The following is a 12,178-nucleotide window of genomic DNA, read 5'->3' as shown; positions in this document are numbered from 1 at the left end:
ACCCAGCATCTCTCCTCCACACATGTCCAAACCATCTCCATCTTGCCTCTCTTGCTTTGTCTCCAAACCGTCCAACCTGAGCTGTCCCTCTAATGTTCGTTCCTAATCCTGTCCTTCTTCGTCACGCCCAGTGAAAATCTTATCATCTTCAACTCTGCCAAATCCAGTGCACCACCTCAGACAGCCAGCCCACGACTTCACCGGGCCCCTGCCAATGGCTGCGAAGCTTGGGGGAAATCCCCTTCTTGTGAACAGGACAATACACCCATACCTTGTTCCCTCGCATGAAGGCCTGCCCAAGGCACCATGTGTCCTAGGCTCCTTTCGATGCAAAGGAGCAGCGGCTCTACTCCAACCTCCCTCCAGATGTCCGAGCTCCTCGCCCTATCTCTAAGCCTGAGCTCAGACACCCTACGGAGGAAACTCATTTCAGCCGCTTGTATCTGCAATCTCACCCTGTCAGTCACTACCCAAAGCTCATGACCATAGGTGAGGGTTGGAACGAAGATTGACCGGTAAATTGAGAGGTGACCCGCGACTCTTTCTTCAAAAAAGCCAGCAGACTCCTCTGACTTCACCAAATGTAAGACATGAACAAAAGCTCTGTTAAAGCCGGATTTAATACTGTCAAGATTAAAATCCAGCGCCTGCAAAATCTCTTCTGAGAATCACCACAGAAAAGGCACCACTGGTGATGGAAAAAAAAAAGAAGGACAGAGCTGCAGGATTTTATCCTCGGCTGCATTGATTCTTTGCCTTTGCACTGATCTGTGCAGAACACAAACATGACGGTCGCTAGCTGTCAGTCGTTAACTTGGCTTTTTCATGGACTGACTGTGTCCAACCATGAGATGCTACAGCAGGGTTATATTCCACTCTTTTTTCTGATGTTGAGTGGTTGCAGGAAGTTACAGCTGAGAGGTGGTTGCCAGCTGGAGCATATCATGGAAGGAGGTCCGCAGGTTGTGGAAAAGTGCCTCTGCGTCGGTCTCCGGGTCAGATTTCCATGCTGTGATGCAAGCTACAATCCTGGAGGGAAGAGAAACGCAGGTTGGTTGTTTTCAAGTACCACTTCAATAAAGGATCTGGGTACACCAGTAGCGCCCGGGCCCGGCGCGTCTGAACGTCTTCGGTCTTCTCTGCCTACCTGTCGTCTCTGATGCAGTAGAAGAAACTGTAGCCATGGTGCACCATGGGAACCACAGCCCCCAGGACGGTTGTGTAGCCCGCCAGACTGGATGACAACACGAAGTTACCACCCCCGCCGCTGCACAGACACGACTCATAGTCACACACAGGCAGCCACCACAGACTAAAAGACCCCTGCTGCACTTCTAGTTTCAATACTGAAATCACCACCTAAAGATCGACAGACACCATGTCACTTCTAATTTTTATCAATTGTTCATTATGTTACTTATTCAGGTTTTACTTGTTTTCTTCCCCCAAAACCTTCCAGCTAATATTCATAATGTCTACGCTTTGTGTTTGGCAGCACAACCAAACTCAGATCTTTCTGCATCTGCAACTATCAGTCACTGACTCGTGACATGACTGACTGGATACCAAAGGTCACGTCATTAACTGGTCATATGATCAACAATCCTGTGCCGGCTATGATTTAGCTTGTTTAATGGCTGTTACTGTACCTCTTAGCATAGAGAGGGTCCATGAAGAGACCTGGTGTAGGAAGTCCCTCCTCCTGGGCGATAAGATATAGGCCGAGGAGATGTCTGTCAAAACCTGGGTAGGATATCACGGGACAACATGCAAAATGAATCAGCATCAGAAGCAAGCGCAGGCAGGTCCCACCACTACTCCCCATACACGTTTTTTCTAAACGGCATGTAAGCTTTGTAACACCAGAATTTGAAACAAAATTAATTTTCTAAGTGAGCTGCAGCCCCTTGAGGAGGAGAAGCCTTCACCAATTTAAACAAGTGGGAAAGAGGTGATACATCCATCCATTATCCAAACCGCTTATCCTGCTCTCAGGGTCGGGGGGGATGCTGGAGCCTATCCCAGCAGTCACTGGGCGGCAGGTGGGGAGACACCCTGGACAGGCCGCCAGTCCATCACAAGGCCCACACACACACATTCACACTTAGGGACAATTTAGTAAGGCCGATTCACCTGACCTACATGTTGGACTGTGGGAGGAAACCGGAGCACCCGGAGGAAACCCACGTAGACACAGGGAGAACATTCAAACTCCACACAGAGGACGACCCAGGATGACCCCCAAGGTTGGACTACCGCGGGGCTTGAACCCAGGACCTTCTTGCTGTGAGGCAACCACGCTAACCACTGCGCCACTGTGCCGCCCAGAGGCGATACAAACACATCAGATATACAGAAAGTAAAACAAACAGACCTTTTCCATTCTGGGCTTCGGCCATCAGTTTGTTGTGCTTGTTGGAGGCCAGCAGCATGGCTTTCCTCCTGGCGTCAGCCTGACAGAAGAGTAACACTAACGTTAAGCCACTGGTGGGGCTTCCATCGAGCATGTTTTATAAAATTTGTTATTTCGAATGGGAAAAGGCTAGATGGAAACACCAAATCAAAAGAACAAATGTTTCAAACAGTTTTTACACTAAGTTGAGGTGATCATAGCTTTTGGCAATTCAGAGTTAATGTGCTGAACAGGTGATGGAAATGCACATGATAAAATGTTTCGTCTTAACCGGTCCATCTTTGAGTGTGGTAGGCAACGGAACAGACCGCCACGCTACTCGGACGCCAGCCGTTGTGTGGTTTTGCCATGACGATATACAGTAATCAGGTTTAACGCCATCTCACATACACACTCACACTACATGTATGGTCAAGCATTGTCCGACACCAGCTGACAGCCTCCAGGGTGCAGGATCGCATGGTCTCAGTCCTGCCGTGGTAAAACCCGCGAGTCGTCGCTGTCTCGTAACAGCTACCTGGCCTGAGAGGGGATGGAAGAGAACACATCACCTCATTTAAACATCAGAATGACGTGCTGAGGTGAAACGTAATAGGGCACGGTGATATATCTAAGCTACCGTACCTGCCGTGCATTCTGTAGTAGGCTAGCTGCATCGCCAGTTGAACAAAAGTGTCAGGATGCAGCTTCCTTTGTTTGACGGCTGCTTTTCCAAAGGAAGTGAAGGCGTAGCACGCCACCTGCAGGTTCTGTGTCTGTAAAACCACAGACAGAGAGTCTTACAATCAAAGAGACACACACACACACACACACACACACACACACACACACACATATACACAATTACACTTGCCGGATGTAATTAGTGAGTCATAGGAGCTTAACAGTGTGGTGTTTGTTGTTGTTGACCAACCGTCTCCAGGTACTGGTTTCTGGCATGGCTGATGTCACTCTTGACCTTATCGTCCACAGTGAACACAAGTTCCCTGGGCAGAGGCATAGGTCTGATGGTGTCTGGGCCCTATTAACACAGAAATGAGCTGTGAATAAACCAGAAGAGATCATAATCCAATTGCAGCAAACATGTTAGCTGGGATGTTTACCTTCCATTGGCCATCTGTAGCTTTGATTTGCTGGTCCACATAATAACACAGAGACACCATCACCATGCCATCATATGGTGCATGCTGCAACAATGTACAAGGTTATTAGCACTGTAATTACTCTATACTATAATCTACAACATAACCATGTACTTTATCACTGTTATAACTCATGCAGTGAGAACATGCACTGAACATCAAGGCAACAATATACTGTTAAGTCAGTTCACTGGGGGGGCGTCCGGGTGGCATGACGGTCTATTCCGTTGCCTACCAACACGGGGATCCCCATTTTGAATCCCCGTGTTACCTCTGGCTTGGTTGGGCGTCCCTACAGACACAATTGGCCGTGTCTGTGGGTAGGAAGCCGGATGTGGATATGTGTCCTGTTTACTGCACTAGCGCCTCCTTTGGTCAGTCAGGGCGCCTGTTCAGGGGGGGGGGGACTGGGGGGAATAGCGTGATCCTCCCACGCGCGACATCCCCCTGGTGAAATTCCTCACTGTTAGGTGAAAAAAAGCAGCTGGCAACTCCACATGTATCAGAGGAGGCATGTGGTAGTCTGCAGCCCTCCCCGGATCGGCAGAGGGGGTGGAGCAGAGACCGGGACGGCTCGGAAGAGTGGGGTGATTGGTCGGATACAATTGGGGGGCAAAGGGGGGGGAATCCCCCCCCAAAAAACTGGTAATCTTTCCTCCGCTGATGTTTTCAAGATTTCAGGTGATACCATGATACAGATATCTTACATTAAACAAAGAAAATAAGTCAAGTAATATTTTGTTGATAAAAGAGTACTGATGAACTTTGTGGCCATCCTTTCCAAACCTAATATCTAGGTCAGTATGTCCTGTGTGAGGGCCTTCAGGTCACACAGCTTATGAATCACTTGGTTGTTTGAAATGGATGAGGGAACCTCTGTAACCACCAAGTCAATAACAGAAAGACAATGTAGATAAAACCTGCACCCTGTGTGTGTCTGTGTGTGTGTGGGTGGGGGGGGCAGAGAAGCCCCAAACTCACATCACAGTTTGATCCAAAAGTGCCATCTGCGAAAGAGATTAAATTATAGGATTTGTCCCCCCAGCGGATGGCAGGGTCGCCTGTAAGGGCCTCCAGGGTCATCTGGGTCAAGGGGACACGGTCAGACAGAAATTATTTAATTCGTTTATGTATTTTTATCTTTTATCTCACAAAGCATGTGTAATATTTTACATATCTTCCTTATTTTGTTGTATGTAATTGTTATTGTGTCTTTGGTGTACCACTGTACTGTTTTGTTGGCCATGTATTGTATTTAATTTGATTTGACTGCAGCTGTGTGTGGCACTATTGCCCAAGTCAAGTTTCCCCGCAGGGACAATAAAGCATATCTTCTCTCATCTTATATTTATCTTATCTTATTACAAAACTGCCAAAGCTGAGGTTCCATGATAAACACTGATCTACATATTTAAAGATGAATGAAATATGCTTGGGTCGTACCGCGGTGTAGTTCTCTGGGGTGGAGTACGGTTTGGCATCATCCAGAGATATGACGAACAGACTGCTCTGGATGGTCTCCAGGATCGTCTTGTTGGCTGAATCGATACTTATCAGATGCTCCCTGGCCTGGAGAGAAGGTGGGTAGAGAAGACATGACAGTATTTCAGATGTGGTCTAGTTATAAAATGTAAATGCTATTTTGTCGTCTTCCACTGAATCCATTGCTCTCAGAAACACACACCAGTGTATTTAATCTCTTTGACCTCCTCACCTTAGCCCAACAGGTTCTCTCCTCTGTGGTGAGAGCAGCGACTCCATCTCCCTCTGGCTCTCCCTCACAACGCTCCCTCACAAACCTCAGCTGCCTATAGAAGATGCACGCACAAACATACATGACTCAAGTATACTTGGGGCTTTGTACACCTGACAAGTACTCAGATGTTGGTAGTACGTATCGTGATGTGCACGGTGAGCATATCGTGAACACCTGAGCAGCTCCGGCGGAGACAGAATCTGTCCATCACAAACTGCGTCAAATGTGAAGATTCGGCCATGGCACATCACCACCACATGGGAGGGGCAGGGACCCTCGCTCTCTGTGATGAAACATACAACAGTGACACACAAGCATGAGAGACATGAGCTGTGTGTGAGAATGTGCTTTATGAGAGTGAGATAAGGACATATGTATGTATACACAATGAGAGATACACAGTATCTTACCAGTCTTAAAGCAGTTGACAAGAACATCCTTGTTAACTCCGGGTACTTTGCAGGTATTAAACAACATTCTGTACTGCTCCATATCAAATGCAATATTTCCAGCTGTCTGAGGGGTCAGCCTCTCCCTGACACATGAAGAGAGAAAAACTGGAAAATTATGACATTCCCTGTTGCATTCATGTCTGAAGGCTGTGTGTGTGATGTGTGTGTGTGTGTGTCTTACGTGCGTATCAGGTTCCAGTATTGCAGCGTGTGCCATGTGCCAACACTGGCCCTCTCCAGTTGTGTTCCTTCTGTAGGGGACCAGCAGTGCTCCAAGTAAGGCGACGGGCCCCCAAAGTTCGCATTCAGCTGAGAGGGGATACGGACCTCCAGATAAGCTTTGTCAAGCCACCATTCCTCCAGCTGGTGAGGAGACACCAAACAGCCAATATGAAGGTCCGTGACTGAGAAAAAACACCTGTCAGAGGACAATATGACATGTACAGTTTGATACGCACCCAGTTCCTCTTCTTTCTGGCTCTCTGCAGTAGCCTCTGGTGCAGGTCTCGGCCTACGCCCTCTTTAAATTTCCTCACAATATCCACTGTAGTCTGGTATTCCTCCTCCGATGCAAAGGGACGCACTGAAGACAGACATGGCATACATTAACAGTATGTTGTGGGAAGAAGTGGTTTGCTAAAACAGAAAGTTGGGCAATCTAAACTTTTCTGTCTTTGCTCCACAGACCCAATTTCTCAAAAAGTGGCATAAACATCCAGCAAATGCATTGAAAAGAGATCAGTTAATAGATCTCAGACACTCCTATTCTTCCATTTGAGTGTTTTCCCCACACATAGACTTTCTATATTTTCGGCCACCAAGGTATATCAACTATCTCCCTTCACTCTGTCCATCCCGTCCCTGTTCACTTGCCGTAGCATGCGAAGCAAGTGTGAGCAGAGGTTAGTTATCCTCAATCATACACGCTCTGCAAACAAAGCGAGACAGAGAGAGAGCTGCACAATTTTGTGGAGTTTCTGCAAGCACTTCCTGCTCACCTTGGTAGTCACTTTGAATTCTATGAAAGACAGCATGCTGTTGCATAGCCACAGCAGTTCTGCGCTGCCATTTGCATTGGTACCCATTTTCTCTTTGAGCTATACAATTTGAAAGATGGATCGATGGGTCATGACCACCCTGCAACCGCTAGTGAGGCACAACACCATCACAAGTATATTTCCAACTTGTGGGAAACACTGGACTTAGTTCATTTGTGAAGTCCACTACTAACAAAAGTGCTTTGTACTAACATGAAACAGTGAACCGTCTTACAGCATTACACATCTTACAAACACCATCTTGAAATTTCGCCAAATCAGAATTAGCATGTTCACCTAAAAGGCATGACAGCAGTGAGTGGTAACGGCTGTGATGGATTCCTTAAAACCTTTAAGGTTCACATAATGAGTATTTTTGCTGATTCAAAATTCAGCCAACAACGTCATTTCAGTGATGCAGGCTCTCGGATGGAGTAGTAGTACCAGGCTGCAGCGTGCAGAATGGGGCGGGTTTCAACATCAAACATTTTACCCCACCCATCCCTAACTGTCTAACCCCGCCCAAACCCAAGTCCAAACCAATGAAATCAACGTTCAACCTCGCCCAAATTCAACAGTTAAACCAATCAAATCAAATAGTGGCTGGGATTCTGCAGGCTGCAGCCAGGTGTACATGCTCAGATGGACCGCTGCCCTACCTGCATCCAGGTACTTGGAAAGAGTGCCCTCCAGAGATGGTACAGGAAGTGGCGGCAGGCTGTCTTGGTACCGAAAGGTCCGCTCGGACAGGGACTCGGATACTTGATTAGCCATTTCTTTGCCTTAAGGTGGGGTAGAATAATAACAAAGCTTTGCGGTAAATCCATCCATTTCCAAGAAGCTGAGAACAATTGTGTACGACCTGTCATCAACAGAGTATTGTTTATAGTAATGAAACTATTCAGTCTGCTCTCTGAATATGCTCAAAAGACTCAACAGGGAAAATAAGGAAACAACACCTCACAAGCAAGACCTTTAGCTTACCGTGTTGTAGACCAAAAAACACTTTTAATGTAATATAAACTCACCCCCAACACACTGCAACAAAGAGGCGGAAGTGACGTGATCTCAAGAAACCACAAATACTGCTTGGTTTGGTTTGGTTTTGGTTTGGTTTGGTTTTGGTTTTGTATTTAGCTGCTGAAACAGAGGGGCAGGGGACTCTTCTTGGCCAAAAACACATTTTGTACGAAGTCAGTAATCGTCTGCATGTACAAGCTGTTCTTGTCGTTTGTACGGTTGTGAGTGTTGTGTATAAGTCACAACAGTGTGACTGTAGTCTAGGACAGTGGTTCTCAACCTTTTTGGGGGTCCTGGACCCCCTGCGTATTTTTGATCTACCCTGAGGACCCCTCCACCTGATCTCGGGGGAGGGGGGTTGCAATTTGATAGAAACAGTAGAAACTGCATTTTAAATTGCATTATAGCATTTATTCACTCTTTGGGGCAAAAATAAGAGCTTTCAGTTGTAACTTAGATATAGTTAACAAAACAGGATTCTTATGCAGTAACTTTTAGATATATGTAACAAAACAGAATATGTATCCAGTAACTTTCAGATATATGTAACAAAACAGAATATGTATTCAGTAACTTTCAGATATATGTAACTAAACAGAATTCTTATGCAGTAACTTTTAGATATATGTAACTAAACAGAATATGTATGCAGTAACTTTCAGATATATGTAACTAAACAGAATATGTATTCAGTAACTTTCAGATATGTGTAACAAAACAGAATATGTATTCAGTAACTTTCAGCTATATGTAACAACAGCATTTTTATGCAGTAACTTTTAACGATGCAAACGGGAGCGAGATCTCTTATTAAAATACAATAAATTACACTTGTGAAACAGATGTAATTAGAGAAAAAAGTCCTGTTACCCTTTATAGTTTAGGTAGATAAAGGTCTCAGTCACATTTGAGTAAAATAATCCTATTTCTATAAATGTCATAGGATCTTTTTTTTTAAAGATATGTTATTTTCACGCACCCCTTGCAATTACACCACGGACCACTAGGGGTCCGCGGACCCCCGGTTGAGAAACACTGGACTAGGGCACTGCAGCTTTAAGTTTTACCACAGCCGGTTTACGGCAGTCGGTTTACGGCAGTAACGCAAGACGTGGTTGATGCTATACTGTACGCGTATGTGACGGTTACTGTGGCAGCAATAAACACAGTTTGATTCAACGTGGTGGTCCGAGTTTTGCTGGACACAACAGTGAGGTAAACTGACTTTATGGGCCGGCCTATAGAACCGAACACCTCATCGGAACCGGTTCTTATTGACTTGTGAGTGACGCGGCTGCCCCGCGCGGGGGGAGTTTCCGTTTCAGTGTAACTGAGCCAAACTCTTTCTGAAAGCCCACCTGTTGTTTTGTTTTGAACACGCGCCTACGTCATCAGCAACGGCATCGAACTTTGCTCAGATCTAGGTTTTAACATTTAAACCCGCGTTTTACCACACAAGGTAAATCCAGCGACTCACCCGGAGAAGAACCGCATCACGGAGGAACGACGACGTGGGCGAATCCTGCACAAACGCTCCCGTCCTGCACGGGCCAGTCACCCTGCCCGGTGCGTTCAGCTGCCAAACCCGGAAGTCGCGACTGCGCATGACTGAGTTATTAGCCGTCCTGAATCAACCTAATGCAGCGTTTCCCAACCCAGTCCTCAAGGACCCCCCCTATCCTGCAGATTTTCATTGTAACCCTGCATAGGTAGCCCCGCTTGTGCTTACTCGACCAATCATCTCGCAGCACTTAATTATGCAAGGTGTGCAACGTCTGATATAATTCATTGCTGATTGGTTGAATAACTACAAACAGGCGCCTATTCAGGGTTGCAAAGGAAATCTGCAGGATAGGGGGTCCTTGAGGACTGGGTTGGGAAACACTGACCTAACGTGACGAGTCTCTCATAGCCCCCATGCTGCTCTTAGCGTCAGAGTACTTATGGACTACAGCCCTGAGGAGGTGTACACCTCCTCAAATGCTATATATTCAGTGTACATCGACACAAAGGAGCAAGCGTCATAACTGCTGCTATACATGAGACACTTTAGTTTTGCATAAACAAAGAGGTGTTTTTTTTCTATGATTTTAACTGTTTGAATATGAAACCGTGAGTTTGACTAACACCGGAGTGCTGCCTGCACGTTTTTGAGGAGAAAATGGAGCGGCAGCAGTTGCACAGCCAGATATTAATAGCCGGCCTGCAAACCGTGCCATGCCGTGTTAAATGCTGATGCCAGTGATACAAAAGACGGAGTTGGGATGACCTCGTTTCCCTTCTGCTCTCGACTTAAAGGTAAAGACATGGCTGCTATAGTATCAGTCTCTTGTCAGCGTGGACCTCCCACCACTCCCCGACCCATCACTGGAGGGCAGCCTTTCCAAGTACCTGGATGCAGGCAGGAACATTACCAAAGCAATTATCTTGTGAAATTCCAAGGATTAGGGATGTATAGCACATCACAGCTTGTTCTGCTGTTGTTGGTGAAACGTATACTGTCACACTTCCATTTTTTGTACAATGTAATGCAATGTATAATATCTTACTATTTCCACATCACTACACGATGGCGATTGGGACTTCGTAGATTAGCAGTGGGCAGAGGAGTCGAGGCAGAATTCCATGTTGATTTATGCAATCCAGGCCTTGTATTTTCCAGGAAGCCCGGACTGGTCCACTGTGGAGAGCCGAGTGTTGAGGAGGTCATCACTGGTTGCCTGGTGCGCCACTGTGTCCTTCAGATTGCTGGTGAATATCCTACACAGGCTCTTGACTGGCTTTTCAGTCACAGATGGAATTTGGGTGCCTCCCAAAGAGGAGCTGAACTGGTCGGTTACTCCTCCTTTCCTGAGGACCAGAGACCTTTATGGGCTTGAAGCTCATTCTTGCCCATGCAATGAGCTGTTCAGATCAGAACGCATTATTTATCCCCGAGGGGAAATTGAGTAAGTCCTTGAAGGAGCCACCTGCATCCGGGCACTGATGTAGTTGTTACCGTTAGGTCATCCATGAACGCGCTGATCGGAGGTTATCGGGTGCCAGATTTGGATTGGGGACCTCTGCACTCCACAAGCATATTCATGGCCAGCACAAAAATTGTGCAGTCACTAATGATACCCTTTTTTTAACCGATGCCACACTGAAGTCAAGGTCCCAGAGGACACCCTCAGGCTAAAGTTGTAATAGTTGAGGATGAGGTTTTGGATCTTCTCTGGGACACGGTGGTCTGATCAGGGCCAAATCTACCAGCTTGTGTGGGATCGGTCTGTAGGCATTAGCAAGGTCCAGCCACAGCACTGCCAGGTCTCCCCCTGCTTTCTTGTGCGTCTCTGATCCGTTGGGTTAACACACCTGCGTACCCTATGCATCCTGGGACACCAGGAACTCCTCCCTTCTGCACCGAGATGTCTATGTAGGAGTTCTTAAGGGGAAATGCCATGAAGCACTTGGCAACGATCTTGAAGAGCTCACGTTCCACCCTGAGCAGCGAGATCGTCCTAAATTGCTCGATGTTGCTGGCGTTCTCCTCCTTGGGAATCCACGTGCCTTCTGCGTATCTCCACCGCTGCGGCACCTTTCCCCTCCTCCAGATCACCCTTGTAGATCTTCCAGAGGCATTCCAGAAGCCTGGGGCAACTTTTGAAGACCGTGTACGGCACTCCATTCGGGCCTGGGGCTTAAGATGTTCTGGTCAACTTGATGTCCTCCTTGATCTCTTGTCAGTGTGGGTTCATTGATGTTGAACAGGGTGCTGGGTTCGGGTAGGGATATCAGGGCTGCACAGTGGCCCAGGTCTCGCTCCCTCATGCTGTCACTGTTTCTAACGTGGCAGTTGATCTCTTCCTCGGGGCATGACTGGACCGCTGCATTTCTGTCCCAGTAGCTTCTTTGAACATCCAAATGGATTTGCAGTAAAGGCACTGCGCTTGCGGGCCTTCTCCTTGCCCCTCAGCGCACCAAAGGATGACTAGCCTTTCCCTTACCATGCTGTGAAGTTCTGGCAAGGCTGCCTTCTTTTCCTCACTTGCCTTCCTGTACCGGCTCTTGAGTGTCTAAGCTGGGCGATCTTAACTTCCCATCGGTTTGGATTTGCAGTAGTTTTGGTGGCCCATTGTTCCTTGATGCTGAACCTCTCCGAAGTGATGCTCATTATTGAGGTGCTCATTGTCTGAAGCCTCTGGTCTGCACAGCCCTTGGCTGTTGCTTCAAGGGCTGCATCCACATCTTCGTTGAACTGGCACCACTCTGACTCTTTGTTGGCAGCAGGCCACAAAACCTGACAATGTTCTGATGGTCTAAATAAGTACTGCACCGTGCAAGTGCGCGTTTTTGTATCATACAAACACGAAAGTACA

General features: G+C 47.0%; 1 protein-coding gene across 1 annotated transcript; it reads right to left on the bottom strand.

The window, feature by feature from the left end:
* Positions 1-602: 602 nt before the first annotated feature.
* LOC130118107 (peroxisomal carnitine O-octanoyltransferase-like) lies at positions 603-9,399 on the bottom strand. The gene is made up of 17 exons (XM_056286454.1): positions 9,298-9,399; positions 7,460-7,582; positions 6,222-6,346; positions 5,945-6,126; positions 5,722-5,846; positions 5,486-5,594; positions 5,270-5,363; positions 4,999-5,124; positions 4,537-4,638; positions 3,517-3,600; positions 3,327-3,434; positions 3,038-3,168; positions 2,812-2,935; positions 2,375-2,453; positions 1,650-1,743; positions 1,148-1,267; positions 603-1,029 (listed from the first exon to the last, which is right to left on the bottom strand). Exons 2-17 carry the CDS (start codon positions 7,572-7,574, stop codon positions 909-911), a joined length of 1,839 nt encoding a protein of 612 aa, XP_056142429.1. The 5' UTR covers positions 7,575-7,582; positions 9,298-9,399; the 3' UTR covers positions 603-908.
* Positions 9,400-12,178: the final 2,779 nt, after the last annotated feature.

Source organism: Lampris incognitus, chromosome 9 (assembly GCF_029633865.1).
Source record: "Lampris incognitus isolate fLamInc1 chromosome 9, fLamInc1.hap2, whole genome shotgun sequence".
NCBI lineage: Eukaryota > Metazoa > Chordata > Actinopteri > Lampriformes > Lampridae > Lampris > Lampris incognitus.
The sequence above is the reverse complement of the archived record's forward strand: the minus strand, read 5'-3'. Positions and strand labels throughout refer to the sequence as shown.

Excerpts from the sequence above, each read along its gene's own strand:
- LOC130118107 (XM_056286454.1), bottom strand. The coding sequence starts at position 7,574 with ATGGCTAATCAAGTATCCGAGTCCCTGTCCGAGCGGACCTTTCGGTAC. Across the intron at positions 2,936-3,037 it reads TACTACAGAATGCACGGCAG|GCCAGGTAGCTGTTACGAGA; the intron begins GTACGGTAGCTT and ends ATCCCCTCTCAG. Across the intron at positions 2,454-2,811 it reads TGCTTGACCATACATGTAGT|GCTGACGCCAGGAGGAAAGC; the intron begins GTGAGTGTGTAT and ends CTCTTCTGTCAG.